The sequence below is a fragment of the Ursus americanus genome, chromosome 10 (assembly GCF_024610735.1).
Source record: "Ursus americanus isolate L20-20 chromosome 10, mUrsAme1.1.p, whole genome shotgun sequence".
NCBI lineage: Eukaryota > Metazoa > Chordata > Mammalia > Carnivora > Ursidae > Ursus > Ursus americanus.
In genome coordinates, this window is record NC_142136.1 from 35,721,759 (window position 1) to 35,749,276 (window position 27,518).

The following is a 27,518-nucleotide window of genomic DNA, read 5'->3' on the forward strand; positions in this document are numbered from 1 at the left end:
ATACATAAAATATTAAAAAAAGAAAGAAAGAAAATGATTCCTGGCTTAAAATTAATGAGTATATTCTGATAAATTCAAGGGTAAAATTACATCAATTTCCGAAATATTTTGGTTTAGTCTTCCAATAAGACAGAGTAAGCTAAGTGGTAGATATGTCATCTTATGCCAGCACAGCCAACAGACTTACTTGGTAAATGGACGAAACCCGGCAAAACAGTGAGCAGATGTTGTGGTGTGGTGATTGGCCCTATAAAACCTCAGATTCCCTAGCTATCTGTACTGGTAATTCTTTTTGTTTTTTCTTTGCTCTCTGCTTGATCCTTTCAAACTTCATAGCTAATAAGACTTTCTGATTTGCTTCTCTTTATTTCCTGAGTTAGCTCAAAAAGGAGACACTGATACTGTCTGAGCACATCGATAAATAGGCTTGAATTTTAATAAATGTATGCGACAGACCCTTGAGAGCCTGCAAGACGACAAAAACAACTAGTTTTGCTTCATGATTCACTATGGCTAAACTGAGTCCACTTATGCATTCAAAACCTCATGTTAATAATACTCATGAGGCAGCTGCAATTTCTGTGCAGCCTGAAGCTTATACAGCTTGAAGAATCATAAGAGGAGTCAATGTCTGTTGTTTTCTCCGGTATGTCCCAATATCTAGCACAGTAAGTGAAGCCTCAGGGCCTTCCAAGAAAGAGCCTATTTCTATTTTTTGTATTCAAACTTTGATATTCTTTTTCTTAAAGATGGAAACCCAAACTGTATAAGTTTTTGTATGATATTTGTATTAAAATTGTAATATCTTAGAGTCACGCATAAGGAAAAAAAACCCTGCTTATCTGCTGGGTCTCCCTTGGGACTACTAATATGTTCTGGAAGTTTGTAATTTCTCTTCTGGGAAAAAAAAAATATATATATATATATATTTAAGTGGGACTTGATTGATTTAACAGATTTCCAGAAAGTGGGGGAGGACTGTAATGAAAAGGAACAATTTGTGTCAAATCTCCAAGTGTGAAATGCAAACAAAAGGAGGAAAAGTTTGGCTGTAACATGAGAGACAGTGGCCCTAAGAACTGGATATAAAGGCCCTATGTCATACAGCAACTTAGCTAAAGTAAAGATGTTATTAAAAGGTCAGAAAGGGCAGTGGCATGGTTGCATTTTAATTTTATAAAGATCACTCTGGCTGAAGAGTAATTGATAATTTTTCGAGGAAACTATAAAATTATTGGCGTCTCATCACACTAGTAGACTGGATATAATGCATCCCAGTAGTTCAGGGGGGTTACTTGATAAACCATGCCTCAGAACTAGAATGTAGAGCAAGAGCAGACAATTCATTTGGGCTCCCTATTGAGCATGGGTGCTGCCAGATTCTTCTCAGTCTGGCATAAAGTATCTTTTATGAGTGAGACCTTCTCCAGTCTCCGCTCTTACCAGCTGCCTTATAGCTGCCCCATGTCCCAGCCATACTGCATCGCTCAGATTACTGGAACATGGGGATGTGGTCCACACACTTTTTTCCTTTCACAGACCCATCTCTCTACTTCCATTTCTTTTCCATTGTTATTTTTTCAATAACTTGTGGCTGTGCATTGCCCACTGTCCACTTAATTTTTCTCCTCAGATTTTCACCTGATCTTTGGATACATCTGAAATCTCTCCAAAGTGACACAACTTCAGCCTAACACAACTCTGGTTCTCTATGTGCATTAAATTCCATGTGGCAAGATCAATACTGAAAGGATTCAGTTTATTGCACTTGAGAACAACAATGTCAGGAAGTATTAAAAATCCACTAAGATTTTCTTTTACCTAAATAAAATGTAAATGTGACTATTTATATTATTTTCCATCATCTGAAGCCTAGTTTAATCTGTACCATTTCATAAACCTTTTTTTTTAACTTCACCCACCCATTTAAAATTAATCTTTCCTTCTTTTGTGTCCCCAAGACACATGATTAATACCTTTCTCTGCTATATGTCAAAATCTTATTTCAGGGGAACTTAGGTGCTCTTTCTTTGACAAATTCCACAAATAAATCACCCTTTCTCAAGAATTGGAAACCAGCACCTGATTCACTTAAACACACACACACACACACACACTACACACACTACAAACACGTACTGGCCATGGTGATATATCAAAGAAAATAAACCAAACTTGCCCTCAGAGAGCTCACATTATATGAAAGGGAAATTGGGAACATCAAAGGAAGGAAATGCAGACTTGTAACAGGTGTAAAGTGGGAGCTGGCAAGGAAACGTGGAGGGATGAAGGTAGTAGAGACCATTTCTGCCAGGAGTTAGGTTAGTAATTTGACCAAGTTTTGGAACGTGTCTAACTGACCAAATTAATGTGCATATTTATAAGGAGAGGTTTCTTTAGAAAAAACAGGCAAGTTCTAATAAAGATAAGTGTTTGCTATCAGACTTCCACACACAACCTTGCTTGTCAGCCATGTTACAATGTCAGCAACTCTCAGACTAGATTTGCCACATGTATCAACATTTCATGGCTAGCAGAAACAAGAGCAGTCATACAATCTGTTGTAAGCTTCCTGAAATTCTGCTCACTGTCCTGTCAGATACCCTAACAAGAACCTTTCAAGAAAAAGTTCACTGAAGGGCAGATGGTGGAGTATTCTGACAGCAGCACTGTCTTGGGATCAGGTTAAAGAGTTCTCCATCAATGGAAAAACAAAGAATCAAACTGAGTTCTGGATCCAGGGATTTGCTTCCAAGGTTTTATCCAGTGAAGGCTGTGGAATTCTTATATTTTCATTATGCAAGGGAAGGGATGTCTGAACATAATTCCTGAGTAACAATATATTGTGAGTGAAAATTATATTTAATATCACAGACTTCATCAGCAAAACCTTCAAATATGGAGACAATGGTCTTGGAAGCACTTTCTGTAGCCATGAAACCGGTAACCGAAGGGTTAATGGACTCCTCTCAGATGCATACTACTAAGAGCAGGTGCAATGTTTTACCCAGACGTTTTCTTTTGCCTTTAAATTTCCCTAACATCCTGCAGAAGGGGTAGGTTTGAGGCTTGCCCTCCTGTCTCCTTGTTTGGCTGCCTCTAGAATAAAACCCTTGCTTTGCTGCATACGCCATGTTTTGGTGACTGCCTTTGCTCCATATTGGGCAGAAGAACTTGGATTCAGTTACAAATTTGATGAGCCAGGCAAGAGCTCTTTGCTGTGGTTCCTAGGTCTTCAGCCACTAACAGGAGTCTGATGGTAAGTCTCAGCAACAGCCTAGACTCTTTGTCCTATGGACCATCTCAGGGGGTCCCATCCCTACTGTGGCAAGGATATGGTTTTGTGTTTGTTTGGACAGACATCTCTTGGTGAGTATTTCCTGTGTAACCGGAGGTGAGTTTACTTCCTCCTCCTGTTTAGTTTGGCTTAGATTCTTCCACCCATTTGGTTGCCTCCAAATATGGGGTTTTGGTTCTGTTGGCCTCCTTTTCTTAAGAAAAGGCTGTCTAGGAAGCCATTTGGTTCAGCAGATGAAATTCTGACTTTTAAGGAGGAACCAGCACTCACAAAGGTACTCTGGGCTTCATGTGGTTTGTTTACTGCTGAAGCTTATGGTAAAAAACAGCCTTGTCCTCACTGGAAAATGGAGAATGGGGAATGACAGCTTGATCCCTGCTTGCAACCCTCTGGGCTGTCTTCTCCAAAACTGGACAATCTTTTTTTTTTTTTTTAATATTGCTTGGCCATAATATTTATTAGACTACAGAGAAAAATGGCCAACAAATGGATACATAAATTGTAATACCACCTTGCAATTAGATCTATGATCAAAGGGAGATATTTGGAAAGTGGACTTTTAACATGTTTTTTGCATCTTGTTTGCATACTTCTATGTGTCTCCATGTATGTTGTAAATGTGAGATATTTTCTCTACCTCTCTGGATGGCCTTGCTAAAATTAATTTGTAAAAGAGCTCTATTTAGTCAGTTTAAAGGTAAGCACTTATAAAAATTGGGCATTCTAAAACTTAAAGATTGATACAGTTGTTTTGCAAGTTCACATGATCTAGGCAGATATTCAGTATTAAAGCTAAATTAATTTAAGGTTGTTTTAATTAAAATGGACATGTCTTTAGAATTGCCAGCGTTACATATGAAATTTTCATTCTGCCTCTGCTTACTGAAGATCAAGTAAGTTCATGTTATCTCCATTGCAAAATTTGTCAGAAAAGAAAAAGAAAAACATGGACTTTGTCTAATGCATCATGAAGTTGTATGGGTAATCTAAGAATAAACAGATGTAGATAATTTTAATAAATGTAATTGACTACTGGAAATAATAAGGGAAACAACCATGTAGGCGAGGGAAATGAGACTGGTTATTTAAAGATGGAAAACTTAGGACAAAATCTGAATGTAAAAAGGAGAGCTGTAGAAAGTTTGTGAGAAGGGAATCTTTGGAAAGGAATTTTGTATGTGGTCCAGACTGACTAAGATTATGGAGATTAGTATATAAAGTAGTTTATTAGGGAAGAGAAGGAAGTGTAAGAGAGCAAGACTAGGCAGAAGTTGAACAGTGATACAATATCAACAGAAGCCTTAACTAATTCTCTGAGGAGCTCCAAAAGTTGGAGCTCAGAACTATCCTAAGTTCAGGCAAAGGGGCTGGACTTTTATAATAGTCTTAAGATGTGACCACCTGGGCAGAGGGCATGCCCTTGGCAAAGCAGCTGTCTTCAGTCCAGGCGATCCTTGATGGCCTCTGAGAGCTAAGGATTGTTGGCAGCATGCCTACACTGAGAGTCCTTCATTCCTGATAGAGATTCCGGTCAGCACATCATAGCATCTAGCGCAAGAGCTCCAATCCATGCAGTGCCCTGGATGTCCTTGTCTCAATAAGTATATATCAAGAGGGGAGATGACAGGGAGGAATAAAGGAGTTTAAACATCAGAAGTACACCAGTATAAAATTGGAATTTGGTTTTTCAGTTAAAATGAGTTTTCTTAGATTATTGGTCTAAACTGTAAACAAAGGTTTTTCTTTAATCTGCCTAGGAAAAAATAAGTTTCTATGTTTTTGCCTTTATTAAGTCTTTGATTACTTAAATTTGAATCTTCTCAATATTAAAAGAGCTCCTTTTTTTTTTTTTTAAACAACTAAATAACCCTCTGCATTTGTCTTTAGAATCTCTTATTGCCACCTTGGCTAAATAGATAATCATTAAGTTTTGTGATGATCTATAATCTTATTTAAGCATATGCTTTAAAACCACCTGGTATTTCACAAACTTCCAAAAATTCAACTTCTAAATGAAGTATTTTGGACTAATTAGGCTTATTTCTTTGGAATGTCAAATTACATGAGAAACATTGTCAAATAAGTGATGATAATCCTTCTTAAGTTTTATTATATGGTTGAATACTATAACTGTTGCAGAAATTATACAGAATCCCTGAGGTTTTGATACATTCTGGTATAACTATCATCACTTGCAATTTTAATTATTAAAGTGTTGTATGTCACAGCATTCCACTTTAATGACAAATACAGGTCTCTGTTACCTTTAAGATCACAAAACTAAACTAAGAATTTCTAGAACTAATGGGAAAGCTGCATTCAAAGAGACTCTTGTTTAGAACATTGCTGGTTCTCTGATGTTTGCTCTTCCAGACTTAAGGTTATCTATGACTTACAGAAATTTGGAAAAGATTTCTTTGTAAAGAAATATGAAACATTTATCTATTTCTCCCTACAATCCTTCCAGAATTCAAAAATTCTCAATGAGTATTCTTATATTTTCATGACAGTATATTTATTTGCATAAGTTCAATAAAAATCTAGTCTCCTTGTGACAGGACACAACTGGAAACACTGGTTATTTTACCAAGGCTTTGCCTGGACTGTTGTGTTTTGAGGGAAATGTTCATAGACTCAGATATGACCGGATGGTTTTAAGGAGCTAAGGTTGACTTTATGGAGCCAATGAAGCCCCTTGGAAAAATTGTCCTGGTACTTTGTTTACAGGACTCCTAGTAGCCTTAATAGGGGAGTGAAGAAGGTTACTTCCTGGTATATACAGGAACCTCAGGATATTTTCAGGACTTACAGAAGAGAGGAATTCACCCAAATCTATAGGTATTGCAGGCAAAGCCTGATGGCAAGTATTTGGCTTGGCTTCTTAGCCTTGAAGGACTGTTATAAGTTCATTCTGAAATTCCTTATGAACATTTCCAGTAAAGCAGACAAAAGAAAAAAAAAGAAAGAAAAAGAAAAAAGAAAAAAACCCTATATGGCCAATCACTATTCTTAATGTGCTTATGTAAATAAAGAAGCCAAGTTTGTTAAAATTGGACTTATTTTACAAACAAATTAGTTTTAATTTGGCTATCTTTGGAAATGAGGGTTATTTTAGAGAGAAATTATATTTCAGTAATATGCCTTTGTGGCTATTAGATTCTAGTTCTGATTAGCTGTCTTTGAGTGTTTGTTGTTTGTCTAAAAAAACCGGACTGGATCCTGAATTCTTCCGGTTTTCTCAAATATCTGACAAGGTTCTCCAAACTACTGTTTCCAATTTTTTCCCATTCTCTTGACTTGAAATCATCAAGAACTAAAACTGCTCATTTTTCCCTGAAGCCCTGGAAACTCAAGCTAACAACTTGAGGTAAACTTCAGAGAAAAATTGCCACACGGTACATGTTTAGATGACCTTCATGCTTATTGCTGTCTAGCCACTCAGAAAGATCACCAGAGACCCACAGACAACTGAATAAGTTTATTCCAGCCATCCCAATTACATGGATCTGCACTGGAAAATCGAGACACTAAGATGTTTAGGGATGGAACAGTTTAATGGATCAAAGATAATGAAGATCTGAATGCAGTGGTGACCCATTAGCTATTGTCCACTGTTGAGGGTACCAGAAATTACACTGTTCAATTGCCCAAGGGAACAGTTAGGTGGATCAAACTACAGTTCATACAAAAACTCCAAAGCTCTCTGTAATGATTTTAGTACCAGACATAGATGTAACCAAATAACAACCCCAGTATTCCTCGGAGGACCTCAGAAGAGCAGTCTGGACACCATTCTGGCATTAAAACAGCTGGAAATATATTGAATCTTTATCCCATTACATCTTATGGAAGAAATGATCAACCGTACTCACCAAAGCATCCATTATGTGTGAGATGCTATTCCTAATAGATCCAGAAGTATATTTCAGGTCCCAGTCTTCAGAGAACCATTCAAAGATGTGACATTGCAGTAAAAACAATCCTAAGACTGGGCTCTCACCAGCTCTAAAATGGTGTACAACTTAGAGGCACCAAACATGGCAAAGGCTGGCAGGTAGATTTTACCATGATGCCATAAACAACAGGTGGTTTTTAATATTTGCTAATATTCGTAGACCTCTATACAAGCTCATTTGAAGCCTTTCCATGACCTTCAGGAAAGGCCTTCAAAGTTCTCAAAACAGTTTTAAGCAAAATCATTCCTAGCATTAGATTGCTGCTAACAATTCAGAGCAACACAGGAGCAGCATTTGTGGGAAAAGTCACACAGTGTCCAATGCCTTGGGCATTCAATGGAAATTACACATTTTCTGGAGACTCTACACACTGGAAAAAAAATGAACTTTGGCAAAGATATGCCAAGAAACCAACTGAACTTGGGAAAAAGCTTCGTGGGTAAGAGTACTCCTAGAAGTAGACTTGGGTTAAGCCCCTGTGCAATGTTATATGGAAGACTCTTTCTACACTCGTTCATGACTTAGGAATCCTTGATGGGGCTTACATTAGGGAATTGGATACTATTAGGTACATTCTATACAGCAGGATGATGTACCCCACAGATGTGCCCTTACACCTCCTAAATCCTGGAGACCTGGGATTATTAAAGACCTGGAAGAGCAAGCACCCAGAGTAACACCTCCAACCTTGTTGGACAGGACCTAATGAAGTGCTACTGACTGCCCATTCTTCAGTGAAACTACAGGGAATTAAGCCACGGATTCATTACACTCAAATGACAAGAATCCACAGGGTTCCCTAAACTCAATCAGCAAGGAGAACATAGAAAGGAACCCTGCTTGGACTAGCAAGCCTCTGACGGACGTGAAACTACTATTTAGGAGAACTCGTCTGAAGAAATCAATAAGTACAATAAGCTACTTGGTTACAACAAATCTCCCCAAGGCCCTAGATAAAAGTACAAAATCTTTGGTAATATAGAATGTTGGGTTTCAACCTGGAACTAAATGTCCCATTCCTCTAACCCCAATCTTCCCTCCATTGCAGCAGGAAGTAAATAAAACGGCTATCATCCCAGTTCCCTCAAGAATGAGGAATGATCAAGACAGTGGGGGATTAAAACCAGTAACCAAAGGGTTAATGGGACTACTTTCAGATTTTTAACCAGATCTTTTTCATTTGCCTTTAAATTTCCCTTAGTCTACCCCTTCAGAAGGGCAGACTTGAGGCTTGCCCTCCTGTCTCCTCATTTGGTTTCCTCCAGAATAAACCCTTCCCTTGCTGCATACTCCATATTTCACTGATGGTCTCTACTCTGCATCCCAGTCTTTGGTCTTTGGTTACAGGTATCCCAAAGTATGCACTACTGATAAAGTATGACAAATATTAAATAACTTTACCTAGGATATGGATTATAAACAATGTTAATTTTCTGGGGAAAGACAAAGTGGGATCAGAAAAGACTTTCTAATAGAGATAACCTGAATGGATTGAGAGATGAATGAGAGGTACCCAGCCTATGTAGGAAAAAGATATCTAGGGTAGAATGCACAATGGCACATGGAGCTAGGAAAGATCTAGTGTTGTGTCAGAAACTTCTAATTGTCTCCTAATACTTATTCACTCCTTTTCTATGAAATATAAATACCCAAGCATATGGGTATTAACTAAGCATTATGGGCACCTAAAATAAAAACAACATTCTAGCACCCTATCAATTAGTTATTGCCATTGACTAAGTTTGGTCAATGGTATATCAGAAGTGAGATATGCAACTTTTTAAAAGATGAATTATTTAATTTTATTTGAGTATAGTTGATATACAATGTTACATTAGTTTTCAGCATACAGGGTAATTATTTAACTTCTCTGTATGTCATCTTATGCTACCATCTGTCACCTTACAACACTATTACGATATCATTGGCCATATTCCCTATGCTGTACCTTTTATTCTCATGACTTATTCCATAAACAGAAGCCTGTGTCTCCCATTCCCCTTCACCAATTTTGCCCCCACAACCTTTCCCTCTGGCAACCTTCAGTTTGTTCTCTGTATTTATACATCTGACTCTGCTTTTTATTTATTAATATGCAGAATCTAAAAAAAATATATCTTAAAAGGAGAGGGTGCACTCCTTCCACTTTTCCTTTGTCCTGCTGTTTGAACTGTGGTCGTGACAGCTAGGGCTACCTTAGGCCTTCAGGACATGAAAGTTTGCAGAGAATTCTACAACAGGGTTTTCACATTTATGTACATTTCCCAAGTAAGAAGTGCTGCTGACTTTTTCACATTGCCTGCAAGGATATCTGTAAATCAAATAGCTAGGAAGCCAGGGTCTTCCTATGGGGCAGAGAACAGAATTGTTCCTTGACCAGAAAAATAAAGATAACGTCTGTCTCCCTTCAGAGCAAAACTTGGGCAGGTTTGTTGGCAGGTTTCTTTAAAGAATTAGCATTTCCTCAACTTAATGTTCCTCAGCTGTGAGAAAGGCCAAGGTCCACTCCATGTGCAATATTTACTTGAGCCTCTATCCCCTTATTGGGCTTTGGCGTGGAGGGTGAACAACAAGAACCAATGTGAACTTGAAGCTCATGGTGCTTAGTTTGCTGTGAATAATAGCAACTGTTCTCTGACCTAGGAGTCTTGTGTGTTTTTCCAGCATCTACAAAACTATGATGGACTAATTTCTTAGATTTCAAGTAGTAAAAAACTTTCAGATTCCTCACAATTCTTGACAAAGTGTCATACTCTACAGATGATATGCTTTCAAGTGGAAAATAGCCTGGGTCTCACGCCATCCCCTTTAAACACATTTGAACCCATATCCTAACTAGAATAGGATTTGTTTCCTGAAACTGCTATATTTTATTTTCTAAAATATGAAATATGTGACACTCACTCAGATGGGCACCTGGCAAGTAGGTCTCAAAACACCGAGACCAGGTCACTAAACTTTAGGTAAAATTCATCTGTGTGCTGAATAAACACACAAGTTAGGGAAAGTATTAGGGAAGACTCCGATTCCTGCCCTTTTCAGCAAAATTGAGAAGAGTTTGCTAAAATCAGGGATCTTTCTGATCTCATATTATTCACAGCAAACTGAAGTATGAACCTGATGATTCCTAAGAATGTTATTTCTCTGTCCTTTTCTCATTGTCTCAGAATAAAATCCCAGCCCTGCAGCATGGCATCAAGGCCTGTGTTCTCAGCCTAGTCTTTTCATCTACCAGCTGCATCTCTCCTTTCCCCTCTTCCACAACCCCTCTTCCATCAGTATGACATACCTGCCACTCTTTATTTATCACCTGCTGTGACCTTTCTTGCCCCTTGTCTTTATGCATAATGTTTTCCCTGTATGTAATGTTTTCCCCCTATTTCTTCCTCTTACAAATTTCCACGCATCTTTCAACTCTAAGTTAAAATGTCACGTTTCCCTTCTTGCTGTGAAACTGTCAGCTGCCACTTCCTATCTTGTCAGTGCATTTACTTCTAGCATCAGATTCTTCTCTGCTTTTCAGATTCTCAACATCTAATTTGTCATTGTAGTGAAGCAAAGCAGGGAATCAACCTAAGTTATGATTAAACAGCTTTAGAAGGGAGATCTGAGAAGATAATTTTCCATGAAGTTATATGCATACATTCTAGCATTTATCCTAACTGCTTGAGAGTATTTTGTTTCTATCCCTTGGTTATTTTTAGAACTTTAACAATAATTATAGTAATAGTTATTATTTTTCCATTATAATTCTTAATCACTTAGCAAATTTATGTTTCAAAATAAGTGGGTTAGAGATAATATTAGTTGATAGCATATATTTGTGAAGTACATAATTTTCAAAATCTTTCAAGTATTAAAATACATCTATTAGTTTTAACAGTGGATTCAATAAAGCAGTCCAAAAGGACACTACTATCTTTTACACAATTTAAAATTTTCTCATTTATTTTTCAAAGCTCATTTTTGAGGAAAAATTCAGTGCATTTACTCTTGTTAAGTAATTTTGCCTTAATATTAATCAATATATTAAAATTAGAGCAATTTCATTGTTTTTCTGTAGACTATATACTACTATATAGTCTAAATAGAAAGACATTAAAAGGGACATGTACCAAATGAAAGAACCTACTGATAACATAGCCTAGGCTTTCATAAGTAATTTATAAAATAATAGCTACCATACATCAAACATTTATATTACAAAAGGGATTGTCAAATATTATGTCATTTTTATCAAGGCATTATATAAATTTCTTTTTTTTATAATCCCTGTGTTACTGCATTTTATTAATGGACGGTTCACACAGAAGAAAGAGACTTAATGAATAGTGGTTTGTAATATACATAATTATATTAAAGAAGTCATTGATATTGTAACTTGGGAACTTTGTAGGAATATTTAATTTCCAAATAAAAGGCTATATGAGTAGGCTCAATATTTGACTTCTAAAATGTAAGCAATATGCTTATCATTAGTTTCTATACACATTTATATATTTGTATATTAGCATTTTAAATAATTTTATAAAAAATATGTGCTATAATATTGCACAGAAATACTCTATTAGCAATGCTGGGTTCAGATCAATCAACACTGTACTTTATCAGTATAAGTATAAATAAAAGAGCATCTTGAAGTCAACAATTCCTTTAAAATGATAGAAAAAAAAGAGGATACTTTTCTTATATATAAATTATGTGCCAGGGACTGTGCAAGATGCCTTGTGTGAAAATACTCAAAATTTCTGCAAAAAAAAAAGTTTAAATTTTAATGATTATAGCAAACTTCTTTTGAGTTAGATCTTCCCAGAAATAAATGAAGCTCAGATTTCATGAAGTGTTTAGGAAGATAAAAACTTCTCAGTGAATATTTCATTTCTGGGTGCTTCTGTAAGTTAAACTGTCCAATACTTGTCCTTTAAAATGTTCCTATTGGTTAATTTCAGCCTACTGAAGATTCTGATATGGCAGACAACTGTGAGTAACCAAACAAAGAGGCATTACAATCATAAAGGGCACACTTGAGCAATCAGAAACATTTTATCATGTCAGGCATTAAGAGAAACACAAACAGCTTTAAAAAAAAAGTCTCTATGATTTGCAATCAGTCTAAACATCATCTTTTAGAGTTACTAAATTATATTAGAGCATGCATTTGCAAATCTAAGACCTGCAGGATTTTATATACGAAATAATAATGTCTTCCTATGTATTTACTTCAACTTAATACTCTACTTTTCAGTTTCTATTTGCCAATATACTAATCATAATGTCCACTGGTAAAGCAAAAATTCCACAGCATCTAATCTTATTATGACACATGTGAGACTCCTATGGTGATAGAATATTTATTTTGAAAGGACTTCTTTTCTACGTTTTGTCATTCAGACTGTAATATTAAATCCTGTTTTTCTGATTGTGTTTTTAGGTTATATTCAGTCGGAGGTCGTGATGGAAGTTCCTGTTTGAGTTCAATGGAATATTATGATCCTCATACAAATAAGTGGAACATGTGTGCTCCAATGTGTAAGCGGAGAGGGGGTGTTGGAGTGGCCACGTGCGATGGCTTTCTCTATGCCGTAGGAGGTCATGATGCTCCTGCTTCAAATCACTGTTCCCGGTTATTAGATTATGTAGAAAGGTAAGATCCGAGGTCACAGTTCTAATGAGAGAAATAATGTAAATTATACTGATGCCTAATTCAAGTGAGTATAAAAACTGCATCATTTAGGAAAGGTAAATTCCGCTTTTTAAACCTCTTTCTGTCTCTTTATACCCCCCTTCCCCTATACACATGCACGACACTTTCATTCTTCTTCTTTAAAAATTTTAATTCCAGCATAGTTAACATGCTTACATTAGTTATATTAGTTTCAGGTATATGATATAGTGATTCTACAATTCTATATATTACTCAGTGCTCATCAAGACACGTGTATTCTTGGGGCATCTTGGTGGCCCAGTCTGTTAAGCATCTGCCTTTGGCTCAGGTCATGATCCCAGTGTCCTGGGATCCAGCCCCACATCGGGCTCCCTGCTCTATGGGGAGCCTGCTTCTCCCTCTCCCTCTGCCGCTCCCCATTGCTTGTGCTCTCTTGCTCTCTCTCTCTCTCGCAAATAAATAATAAATAAAAATCTTTAAAAAAAAAGTATAGTCTTTTTTTTTTTTTCTTTTAGAGAAGGGGAGGGGAGAGGGACAGAGGGAGAGAGAATCTTAACGGCGTGAAGCCCAACACTGGGCTCAATATCACAACCCTGAGATGATGACTTGACCCAAAATCAAGAGGGGGCTGCTTAACCAACTGAGCCACCCAGGCACCCCAGGATAAGTGCAATCTTAGTACTCTTAATCCTCTTCACTTATTTCACCCGTTCCCCCATCCACCTCCCCACTGATAACTACCTATTTGTTCTCTATAGTTAAAAGGTTTTTTTTTTTTTTAATTATTATTTGCCTCTTTCTTCCCCTTTGTTTTGTTTCTTAAATTCCGCATATGAGTGAAATCATATGGTATTTTTCTCTGACTGGCTTATTTAGCTTTGCATTATACTGTCTAGCTCCATCTACATTGCTGCAAATGGCAAAACTTCGTTCTTTTTATGGTTGAATAATATTCCATTGTATATATGTGTGTGTGTGTGTGTGTGTGTGTGTGTGTGTGTGTGTGTGTATATACCATATCTTCTTTATTCATTTGTCTATCGATGGACACTTGGACTGCTTGCATAATTTAGCTATTGTAAATAATGCTACAATAAATATAGGGATGCATATATCCTTCTGAATTAGTGTTTTTTGTATTCTTTGGATAAATACCCACTAGAATGATTACTGGATCATATGGTAGTTCTGTTTTTCTCCACATCTTTGCCAACACTTATTGTTCTTGTGTTTGATTTTAGCCATTCTGACAGGTGTGAGGGGATATCTCATTGTGGTTTTGATTTACATTTCCCTGAGGATGAGTAATGCTGAACATCTTTTCGTGTCTGTTGTCCATCTGTAGGTCTTCTTTGGAGAAATGTCTGTTCATGTCTTCTGCCCAATTTTTTATTGGATTTTTTTGTTCTGTTTCGGTTTTTTGTTGAGTATTATAAGGTCTTTATATATTTTGGATACTAACCTTTATCAGATACGTCATTTGCAAACATTTTCTCCCATTTGGTAGGTTTATGTCTTTTAGTTTTGTTGATGGTTTCCTTTGCTATGCAGAAGCTTTTTATTTTGTTGTAGTCCCAATGGTTTATTTTTGGTTCTGTTTCCCCTGCTTCAGGAGTCATAACTAGAAAAATGTTGCTACAATCAATGTCAGAGAAATTACTGCCCGTGTTCTCTTCCAGGACTTTTTATGGTTCAGGTCTCACATTTAGTTCCTTAATCCATTTTGAGTTTATTTTTGTGTATGGTGTAAGAAAGTGATACAGTTTCATTCTTTTGCATGTAGCTGTCTGGTTTTCTCAATACCATTTGTGGAAGACACTGTCCTTTTCCCAATGCATAGTCTTGCCTCTTTGTCAAAGATAAACTGACCATATAATTGTAGGTTTATTTCTGGCCTTACTTTCATTATTTCTTGTTTAATTCTTTCCTTCCTTTCTCCCTCCTTCCCTCTTTCCTTTCCTTTCTTTCTTCAACTAATATTTAAAGCCCTATAGTTTTTTTCACAAGAATTTAAAGTGATATTTTAAAAGACCCTTTAAAACAGTTTTAAGTGATCTATTTATGAATGCTTGTTATTCATCCTATCATGTTCTACTACTCCCTTCAAACTCTCAAAGGTGAATTAACGGACTCTGTTTTGTGTCATACCTTTCTTAATGGAAGACAGGTCTATTTTCTATAATCCTGGTCCTCTTTTAATTCTTCCTAAAAATGGCCAAGTGCACAAAGGTCTGGAGTGGAAAGTCACCTTGGCTTCAGGCTTGGTCCAACAACCCAAACACTTCCTGGCATGATTATAGCTAAATTCTCTTTAAGGGCTGTACATCACTTAGAACTATTATATTGTGTGCAGTAAGGATTAGAGAGTTAGTGAACCCTAAGATGATATTTCTTATTACATAAGGATACATGCTGATATATGGGGAAGTGAGACTAAGGAATACTGAGGTCAACTGTTTTATCAACTGGGATAGGTAAGTAATTCTACCATAATGAATAACTTCAAAACTCTCTGTGACTTAATATCATAATTTTTTTCTTACTAATGCTACATGTCCATGACAGATCCATGATATCATTGCTCTGTTACTCAGAATGGCATATAAGCTACAATATAAGTACTGCTGGTGTCAGAAGGGAGATGTATACATTGTTCACTGATTCCTAAAGATTCCGCACGCCAGTAATATAATTCTCTTTTCTTCATACTTTGACAAACTAGTCACATGGCCACAGAAAACTTCATGAGGGTGGGAGAACTTCTACGTGGGAGAAGAACACAAGATATTTGGTGAATTGCAGTGATGGCCATAACAATTTTCCTCTTAACATTAAGAAACCACATCCATTTTATTAATGCTTGCAAGTGGTATAGTCAGGGGCAGAAAGGTGCTTTTTTAATATTTTTCTAAGGATAGATGATTTTTACTGAGAATAAGGCCATTGGCAAGAGATAGCTTTTAGTAAACAGACTCTGCTCAAACTTAAACCACTTCTTGAATAAAACATGTTTAATGTTATTGCTATGGTGTGAAATGGACTGTAGATATATGGTTCCCTACGCACAGAGGAAAGCATTACGCTCAATGCAGTTTCACTTCAACATTCTCTTGTCCGGTGAAATTAGGAACTACAGGTGTTATAGTGTGGACAGTGGCCAGAGTCCAGATAAATAGATGTATGCTTTTATATACACAAACATGAAATAATTTATTTAAAAAAAATGCTAATAGACTGACAGCTCATTCACATTTTCCTCTGCTAAATTCTTGGGGAAAATAGCAAGAAAGATTAACATGATGTGGCTCCTATTTTTGCTATATATCTTTTATAAATGTTACTAATGAAATGATATTTCATTTATTCTCTTCTAACTTTACTGTAAAATGTATTACAATGTTGTTTGTGAACAGAGGCATAAATAATTCAGTCTAGGAATACATTTACGATGTAGAATTAGACTTAAATAAGCGTAGTTATTTTAAGTTATAGGAGTACAGTGGGTTTGAGCAGCTTAAGTAATGCAGAAGCACACAGCATTATCATGATTCTTATCCCAGCTCATATTACGTGTCAGATTAATAGCATTTTTGAGGTTTCTATAACATATATTCTATATTGACAATTTCACATATAAATCATCAATACATCAAGGTACATAATGGTACTCTGTAGAGTTATTTTACACATATAATGTAAAGACTTTTTTAGTGTATAACCATAGGAAAACAAGCCGTTAGGAATAATGAGAAGTAGTGTACAATGTTACGTATTACAGATTGATAGAACGAATTTTATTGTATGACAATGATTTCTTACGGAAACATAAAGGTATTATATAATAGTGCTGTTAAAGTACAGTTATATAAGACATCAAAAGTTGTAAAGGGTCAGGCTGTCCTGAACACAAAGAATACCGGCCCCTCAAATCAGAGTAGGAAAGAAGGCAAGGACTTGGCAAGAACAGGGATTTTAGAATAGTTGATGAAACAGTGAATAGTAGTTTTGCAGCCAAGCCTCACTCTAATAAGAGCACCTTAGTGGACAAAATCAGTGTCCAAAAATGCAGTAAGTTCTAGCAGAACTTCCCAGAGGGTGCAATCCATTAGACAAAGCACATTTATCTATCCATTTTACTTATTCTACAAATATTGTCTTGCATATATTTTTCACTGTGCTAACTCGAGCTTAAAATTTACTAGAAAAAAGAGACAGATAAATAATTAGAACTTTAAGATCACAAATAAAACAGAAAACCCGGCAATGGATCAGAAAATATGCCCAAAGGCATCAGTACCACTGCTGGCTAATAATAGATCAGGACCACCTTTGCCCTCTAATTTGCATCCCAGTAATAAGGCCTGCAGGAGAGGGATATCAAGATAATAGGAGCCTTCTAAATCTCTTTTGTAATATCCACTCTTGCTTCCTCCAATTTACTCTCCATATAGTAGCCAGAGAGATCTTTTCATAATGCAGATTTGACCTGAAAGCGCAATGGAGTTTTCCTTTGTATCAATATTATGATGAAAAATTATTTAAAAATTTTCAACATAGCTAGGATCCATGTGCTGGTGATGACCTAGATCAGCTTGTTCACCCTTATACTCTTCCACTTGGCACAATTCTTGGCACAAAGTAAGTCCTCACCAAGCATTTAGCGAAATCAGGTAGAAAAACAGGCCTCAAATTTCTCACAAGGGAGATACACTGTACATAGGGAGTTATATAGATTAATAGAAAGATAAAAAGGGATGCATAAAAGGGCAGAAGAATGGATGGATGAATGGACTGATGGAAAGACTTAGATTTTTGTTTATTTTTCTATTTGCATGTGAATGCCCATTTCCATCATTATAGATTGTGTATCAATGATTTACATACATGTATTTTAGGCATTTATTGGGTAGGCAAAATTTTTGATAGGGCCTAAAATATTAAGCAACTTTTCAGATATTAATTGAAAATTATATCTTTATATCTAATCCAAGCACTATTAACAAATAAGCATCTGTAAAATTTCTTATATATTACTTAAATATAAAAATTTTGTTCAAAGTTTACCAAAATCCACACATTGGTCATATCAGAAAAAGTCATCTAAAATAAGAATATCTAATTTTTCTGTCAAGATATGGCTCAATATTTTTTATCATCTTTAGATCTTGATAAAAATTAATAAAAATTAAGATTTGCTCTCAGACATACAAGGATAAATACATTATTATTTAACTAAACAGTTTTTTTAAGTTACCATAAAGATTAATACATAAGGTAAGAATAGAATTTTGGGTTCTTTCATTTATCTTCTTAGTTCATCTTTTTGGTTTAGACATAACCCAAGAGTTGTAGCAGTTCTAAAGAGTGAAAACAGATGATCAAGGAGAGACTTTTTATTTAAATTATGGGCACATATCCTAGGCCCTATATAGCATATTAATACATTAACTCATATTTTGATATACGTGAAATCCTAAATTTTCTACAAGACAGTAATCACTCAAACTGTTTAAAGTTAAAATGTTAGATAGGGGCTTTTGAACTTTTTAGTAAGATACTTTCTTCTTCTTCTTCCTAAGATCTTAACTGTTAGCACTTGCCAAATGAGTGTAGCACGAAAAGACTAACTAGTTTGCTGTTCGTGTTATTTTTCTATTATTGTGCACGTAGAATCTTTGCTATTTCTTTGATAACAAATTATGTTCAAATTTCTTGTACAGCCATATACAAAAGATGGAAATCCTGACAGCCTCTGTATGTAGGGGCCCTGCTTTACAAGTGGATGCAAGAACTATTAACTAACTCCAAAGCTAAACTAATTCATAACTCAACTAATTAGATATTTGCCTAATGGCTTACGAGGCAAGTGGTATCTCTGAAGCGGTGAGATAGAGACAGGGGATAACAGAAGAATCTGTTGTCCTTGTACTACCTGGAAGACTGGCATCATGGTTATTCATCTGCATGCTTTGCAGAAGGAGAACAATTCTGTGGAAAGGGAGATGTACGTGAATAGATGAAATATTATGTCCCATATAGAGGAAGGATATCAACCCTGGTTGTCAAACTGCAGAGTTCATTTTCATGCGGCGAGAGGCTATTTAATACACAATTTGAACTCACAGGGCTGATAATAGTTTTCTGTTATATTAGCAGAGAAAGTGATTATATAATCGATTGCTCCTTAGTTCTGAACTGTTATAAGGTATTTATTTTTAAAAGTGAGTTTTAACTAGCATTCAGATCTCCTGGGTATGCTCCATGTTCTATTGATTGACAATAATTTAAATAATTTGTGAAGCTCTGCTGAGGAAACTACATCTGAGGTGACAAAGAGCTGTGTGGCTTATCCTTGCTTTCCCTGGTTCTGTCAGCAATTTGTTTCTCCTCTCCTCAATTTTGAAGAGAGGATGTAATAAATATGATCTAAGTCAAAATAGGATTTTTCACATGCCTTCATAGAGAAGTTAAATTAAAAAGAAATCAAATTAACTTTTAAAAATATTTTTGTATATATACACAAGGGATATTAGAAAGGGGAGCAGAAATCTAGTTACCCCATCTTCTTTCCCAACGTTTCTGTGCCCATGATATATTTAAGAGAAGTACTCACAAAGACTGGGAGAATATCAATAAATACGTTTAAAAAATCTATTTTAAAAGTAAAGATTAAGCACATAATCAATGTGAGAGTTACAGACACACAAACAATATTGAGAATGATTTTTTTCCCCTAACATTGCGCTGAATTTTCCCCCCTCTGTCATTGGGTTGAAATTGATAGTCGAGTCAAAACCATTTCACCTGACATGTGACCCTAACTAATGGGACTGCTGCAACTAAATCAAAACAGGGAACATGTCCTTACAGAACGTGTGGAAGATCCTGTGAGAAGAATCTATACCGATCAGAGAATAATTTGTATGTTGAGACTGAATTTGAACTAAGAAATCCTGTCTTGGATGGTTGCAGCCTGATAGTTAAACCATTCTGAAGTTTTCTTTTCTTTCTTTATTTTCCTAAAGACTGATTTATTTGAGAGAGAGAGTGTGAGTGCGCGCATACACGCACACAAGCGGGGGAGGGACAGACTGAGAGGGGGAGGGAAAGACTCTCAAGCAGACTCCTGCGCAGAGCACAGAGCCTGACCCTGGCTCATCCCAAGACCCTGAGACCAGGACCTGAGCCGAAATCAAGAGTTGGATGCTTAACACACTAAGTCACCCAGGCACCCCACGAAGTTTTCATTTTTTTAATTTAGAAGTAGTTTGTTGATGACATAGGAAATCAGGAGAAAAAAATCATAAAAGGAAAGTAATTTCATCAGTAACTCATTAAAGTTCATTTATGTAAATTGATATCTACATTTGATTCTTTTTCAATGTTTTAAGATATATTTATTAGTAAAGGTTAAATTATAGGGGAAAAAAAATCAGTCTATTTCTTTGTTCCTTTTTCCAACTGTACATTCAGACTATATGTGTTAGGAGTAGAGCATACAATGAATGCTTAAATACACTGTCTAAATAAATCAATGAATGGATTAATGTACATGGTCTGATGGACCATGGCTTCTGATCTTAAATTCTACCAGGATTTGTGGCTTTCATTTTTTTTTTTTTTTTTTTTTGCACACAGGGTTGGATCAACATGACTCAAACAGTTACTTTAGGTATAGTTTTTACTAACCATATGTATGTCGTATGGTTAATACAAATTTATAAATTTTTTCAATATTTTCTTTAAATGCAGATATTTTTATATTTCTTTTAAGGCAGATACACACTTCATGAAATTATTTGTTATTTCTAACAATTCTAAAATCTTTGTAGCTTAAAATAATTTTATAGTTCTTTCTTTTATGATTGAAATCTTTCATCATTATGTGTTGACTGGGTTCAGTTTGGGCTGCTCTTCTCCTCCACATGATATTGGTTGATGCTACCAACATCTGGGCTTCAACAGGCTTTAATGTTCACAATCCTTCTCTGGCAGAGCTAGCAATTAGGGCTGCCTCTCATCGGAGTTCAGCTGATGCTTCAACCAGAGAACCATAGTTCCCCTTGGGCTGGACTCTCCACCATATGGTGGTTGGGATTCCAAGACAAGGGTGTCCAAAAGAAGGGGGCTGAAGAGGGTAAATATCCAATACAATGAATCATCAGGCCTCTGCTTGCATCACACTTGTTAAAGTCACACTGGCCAGTGTTGCTCACAGCAAGGTAAGCGTGTACTACTCAAAGGTATGACACTAAGAAGTGTGGTTTATTAGGGGCCACCAAAGTAACAATGAGCACCATTGTGCTTACATTTTAAAAGTAATTTTCCATCCTGACTTCATGTATGTATATACATATATATGCATACACACACATACACATACACACACATACTTTGTCCTCATTTTATAGCTTTACTTGTTATCGGCTACCTCTTTAATCTGTTTAGTAAATCACTTGGCAAGTAATATAAAATGCTCATCTCCTTTTAACCTTTTCTTTGGGGAAGTTACTGAGGTCATGCAATCTGACTCCTTTCTCAGCTGTTAGGGGAGCCAGTCCTGCAGGTGTGTACTGCACCCACCTCCCTTTGTTAGAAGGCGCTGCCACTGTGGGCCCCTTGGTAGGTGGAAACAGGAGCACCAAAAGCCAACAGGGGTTATGGATCACAATAAAGAATTAATAATTTCTAGGGCCTCCATGGCTAGGCCCTTGGAAGCAGATGAGTCATGCAGATCTGTGATGGTGCAAGAACAGAGTCCATGAATGAAGCAAGTTATTAGGAAAATGATTGATTTCCTTATATGGATGTTTTATTAAACTGACTAGCTTCCATGAGAATTCCTAGAATTAAACTGTTTCAAATGGAGATCGTTTTCTGTCCATACTCTATTTTATTACATACAACTCTCTGAATAAAATATCTAAATAATTGTATTGCTGTAGTGATTACCTTTATAAGTAATAATTGTAGTTATACATGAAATATTTACCAAAATTTGCTGTGTTCTAGATCATAAAGTAAACCTCAGCAATTTTCAAAAGCTTGAAATCTCATAGGGCATGCTCTCTGACCAAATGGAATTAAACTGGAAATAAATAACAGAAAAGATAAATTTTTACATGCTCAGCTGTTTGTTTTGTGTTTTTGTTTTTAAAGTAAGCTCTATGCCCAGTGTGGGGCTTGAATTCACCACCCCAAGATCAAGAGATGCTTGCTCTACTAAGTGAGCCAGCCAGGTGCCCCATGTTCAACTGTTTGAAATTTAGGTGATATACTTCAAAACAACATGTGACTCAAATTAGAAAATAATTTGAACTGAATGAAATGAAAATATATATCAAATTTTGTGGAATGTAGCTAAAGAAATTCCTTTCTAAAAATAATATTCCTGGGCACTTGGGTGGCTCAGTCTGTTGGGTATCTGCCTTCAGCTCAGCTCATGATCCCAGGCTTCTGGGATGGAATCTAGCATCAGGCTCCCTGCTCAGCGGGCAGCCTGCTTCTCCCTCTCCTCCCCCCTTATGCTCTCTGTCACTATCTCTGCTCTTTCTCTCAAATAAATAGATAAAATCTTTAAAAAAATAAAATAAATAAAAATAATATTCCTTTTACTAAAGGTTTTTCCAAATGCTCACACTAAAGTTGGTATTTCCAGTCTCGTTACAAGTCTATAGAAAAAAAAAGATACAGATGCACACTGTCATTAAAAGACGTCTCCCAATTTTCCTAGACTCTTATCAAGATCTTAGGAGGAATGTACATCCTTAAACTTTCTTTATACTGCACAATGAAAACCGTGAAGGAACCATGCAATTTAGGCAAGACTGTTTGAGTTACTGGAAAATCTCACATTAAAGAATACTGCATGCATCAAAAGTTGCCAAGAGACTAAGCCACTTCTGTGACATGTAACATGGGGTATTAAGTTTCAGCATTTCTAAAGAAATTCTTAAAGAGAAATTTATAGATTTAAGCACATTTACTTAACAAGTGAAAAGAGCTGAGAAGCTAAGATTTAAGTTTCAATCTCAAGTTATAAAAACTAGACCAAAAGCCTACCAAAATAGAAGTGAAATAATGATAGAAATACATTAATTAAATATAAAACAAACAAGAAATAGGATTAAAAAGAAGTCTAATTTGTTTCTATAAAAATAATTGCAATGAAATTTATAAGCTAGCTGACAGAGTGTCAAGGAAAAAAATTACCTACATCAGAAATATAAGTGGATATCACTATCATGTGACTATAAAAAGAGAATATTTGAGTATTTATGCCATTATTTGAATTTTTAGCTGAAATGAATAGATTTATAGAAAAATAAAACCTTATATATATATATACATATATATATACATATATATATATATTAAAGATTTTATTTATTTATTTGACAGAGAGAGACAGCCATCGAGAGAGGGAACACAAGCAGGGGGAGTGGGAGAGGAAGAAGCAGGCTTCTAGTGCAGAAGCCTGATGTGGGGCTCGATCCCATAACGCTGGGATCATGCCCTGAGTCGAAGGCAGATGCTTAATGACTGTGCCACCCAGGCGCCCCAAAACCTTATACATATTATACAAGGAAAAACATGAGAAACAAGAGCTGGCTATACTCATGAGCATAAATACAAATATCCAAAAGGAGTATTAGCAAATCAAACCTAGATGTAAATGAAAATGATAACGTATCTCAACCACTTTGCATTTATTCCAGAAATCCAAGTTTGGTTTAGTATAGAACAATTAATCTATGTAGCTCCATATAGTCATAAAATAAATAAACATCTGAATAAATGCAAAGATGATAAAATCCAACACCCACCATAATAAAAACTCTCACCAAACTTGGAAGAGAAATTAATAGAAAAATAGTCAAATATTGAAATATATTGTTTTGAGATTTTCACTACAGAAAAAAAGTGACTGCTAATACCACCTTTATTCAACATTTTAAAAGAATAACTACCCAGTTATAAAGCAATAAAGGGAAAGAAAATTCATAATTAGAAAGGAATGAATAAAACTGTCAGTATGCAAGGTTACATGATAAATATCTAATGATAATCTAACCACAGTGTAATTAGAAACTATTTGATTTAAAAAGTGAATTAATAAGGTTGCTATATACTCAGTCAATATTTGAAATTAATTACATTTCTAGATGAAAGCAATAATAACAAAATATATGTATAAAAGTTGCCATTAAAAAGTTTTAAAAAATCTAGCAATAAATCTCACAAAATATATGTGCTACCTCTAAAAAAAAACAAAACTTTAAGAAAAGTTTAAAAGTCTTAAGTAAATAGAGGGGAATGCCATGTTCATGGAAAAGAAGACTAAATATTATAAAAACATGAATTGTACTCTAAAGTGATTTACGGATTCACTGCAATCCTTATTGAATTGTAAATGTTTGTCCAGTGTGGATTGTGGATGTAAAGTTAAAAAGTTGATCCTATAATTTAAATAAAAATGAAAAGGGCCCCAAATCCCAAGAAAACTTTGAAGAAGTACTAGATATTACAACTAATTGTAAAGTTACTTTACGGCTGTGGCATTGGCCTAGTACAAACAAGTAGACAAAACAGGTCTATGTTCACACATATAAGGAATCTTGACTTATGATAAAGGCAAAAAAGCATATCTCATATGGAAAAAAAATAGTTTTAGCTCCTCTCTCATATCACACCAATAAATTCAAGATGGATTTTAGATGTAAGTATGAAACAAAGATTTTAGATTATAAGAGGGGGCTATCTTCACAATTACAGGAATGTAAAATATTACTTAAACTGGATTGGGAAAGAGTCATCCATAAAGAGAAATATTACTAAATGCCCCTCAGGGGTGCCTAGCTGGCTCAGTTAGGAGAGCATGCGACTCGATGTCTAGGTCATGAGTTCAAGCCCCATGTTGTTTTATTAAAATATATGTAAATAAAAAATCTTTCCCCAAAAGAGAGCATGAAGAGTAAAAATTTATGCCAGAGACTGGGGAAAATAATTTCAAACCATATGACCAAGAAAGGCTTTGCTTCTACTAAATAAATCTTCTTGACTGAAGATTTGAACAAGAACCCTTGAAAAGATGACTACTGGGGAAAATGCTTGATATCATTAGGCATCAGAGAAATGAGAATTAAAATCACAATGTCATACCAGGACCTACTAGAAAGGCTAAAATGAAAATAGTTAATACCAAATGTTGGAGAAGATGTAGAGCAACTGAAACTCTTATTACACTCATGGTGGGAGTGCAAATTGGCCCAGACTCTGTAATATCAATAGGTAGTATCTACCACATTTCAAAATACGCATTCTTTTTGATCCAGAAATTCTATTCCTAAATACCCTTAGATATGCATATATATGAAAATATCTGAACAAGGATGTTTTTAGGAACTTTTTTTTATATTATTCCTAAGTTTTTAAGAATTAATTTTATTAGAATTAATTTATTTTCCATTCCCATTATGTGAACATTTCTGAAGTCAAGGTCTATCTGTTTTGATAATCTGATGAGATCTGCTAGATAGATGTTGGTTTTCTTTACAGGAAGAATAAAATTTATTTTTGAGCATCATTATTGTCACTCGTAATTGCTTAATTCAAATAATTTATGAAAATTCAAACATAGATTGTATAATTCATTTACTAGAAATCAAAAAGCCACTGTTTTCAGAGCTGTTTATCCATTTTTTATAGCATGGATCTCATCTTTTCTTACTTCCCTTTTTTCTTGTTTGCTTTATTTTGTTTTACAGGCAAACAAACCTGGCTACAAATACTTCTATGTTGTTTAATATGCTTTCTAGCTGAATATTGCTTGTACAAATTTAGGAAAATGAATATAAATTCTATTTGTTCTCAAAGTAGTGTTTTCATACTTAGAAACAGTTTCTGTTTAAATATTTTAAGATCAATTTTTATCCTTTAATAGAAAAAAAACAAGGCTTAAAAAATTAATGGTACCTCAAAAACTTCAATGGGGATTTTCAATGAGACACTAAGTTTTATTCTGTGACTCTCATATGCCTTCAGCAAGTTTTCATTTTACAGCCAATTTTAGCCTGTACATAGTGGTGCTTCTCTTGCCTAAGGGCTATAAACTTTAATAGAGTCCCTGATACAGAGCTCACACTCTGACCACGGAGGCCAAGGTGAGATGTAGGAAAAGAGGACAGCCTAAATAGAAAAAGACAGCTTCTCTACTCCCCTCACTGCCCCCACCGCTTTGTTCTTTTTTAAAAAAATAAAGAACCAGAGAAAAAAGTAATGTTTAGGACTAAGTTTCATCAAAAATGTTAACTGACCATGACAGAGTTCACTGTTAATAATTGTTTGGAAAATGGTTATACATCTGTGTATCTTCTCTTTAGGTTAAAAAAAAGCTGTTTATTTCATTTATGGGGTAAAATTTTGTATATCCTCAGTCTGAGAGGTGAATCCACTGTGTTCTGAATATAGAAAAGTTAATTTAGAGTCATTAATGTGAAAACAAGGATAACCACTAGTAGGTAATTTTGTATTTCTGTAATTACTTCCTAAGTATCTAGGAGAGAGTGTGTGTATGGGTGGGGAAAAGTTGGACTGTTTTCATTTTGTTTTGGTTTCATTTCTCGAATTATAATATACAAATTTAAATTTAAATTTTCACCATTCCCAGATATGAATTAAAAGTTTGTTATGATAAGAAAAAAAATATTACCTAGATTTGAAGACAGGCACATCTAATCCAAAGATCTGGATTTTGTAGAATGCATTAAATTTTTAAAGTTCTCTTCAGGAATTTTGTAAAACATATATATATAAGTGATATCTATTTCTAAATGTAGATATTATTTCTAAATGTGCACCTAAATATAGGACATACTAATGTTTCCTTATTTTCCCCTGGAATATGAGTATTTGAAAATTGTTCAATATTTGAGTTTCACTTGAAATTTCATAAGTCTTCAGAAATTCATTGACTATTTCTTCCTACACTAGTGTGGCTATTTTCTCAGTTCTTCTGCCTTTTTGGAAAGTTCATAAAGTCTGCTTTACAGACAATAGTTGAAAAAATTCTATAGAGCTGATAGCAATTAAATGCGGGATAAAATATGACTTCAGAAAAAGCTATTTAAGTGAAGTGATTGTGACAAAAGCCAGCCTGGGTTTTACTGAAGAATGCATAAAGTATAAAGAACGTTTGCTTTTCATTGAAACTAAGTGTATTATACGTTCTTACTTTTAAAGTTATTTTTACTATAGATCTTTTCTGACAAACAAAAAAGTAAACAACACAGTAAACTTCCCTGTACTCATTACCCGGCTTCAACCATGATCACCAGTGTGTCATTCTTGTTTTATCCATTTCCCTTCTGTCTCTCTCTCTCTCTCTCTCTTTTTTTTTTTTTGAAGTATTTCAAAGAAACTCTCAAACATGTCATTTTAGCTTAAAATATTTCTGAATGCATCCCAGAAACAAACGACCAAAAATGATTAGGACTTTTTTTTTTTTTTACATAACAACAATGCTATTATCAGAACTAATAAGAACTTCAGTAATTTCTTATTAAAATCTAATGCCCAGGGTATATTAAAATTTTCAAAT

At 35.1% G+C, this 27,518-nt stretch overlaps 1 protein-coding gene across 1 annotated transcript in view; it reads left to right on the forward strand.

Moving 5' to 3' along the window:
- Positions 1 to 27,518, forward strand: part of KLHL1 (kelch like family member 1) — a 231,920-nt gene that overhangs the window by 194,957 nt on the left and 9,445 nt on the right. The window contains exon 8 of the mRNA XM_045811015.2: positions 12,686 to 12,898. Within this exon, the coding sequence (XP_045666971.1) occupies positions 12,686 to 12,898 (213 nt within the window). The remainder of the gene's footprint in view (positions 1 to 12,685; positions 12,899 to 27,518) is intronic.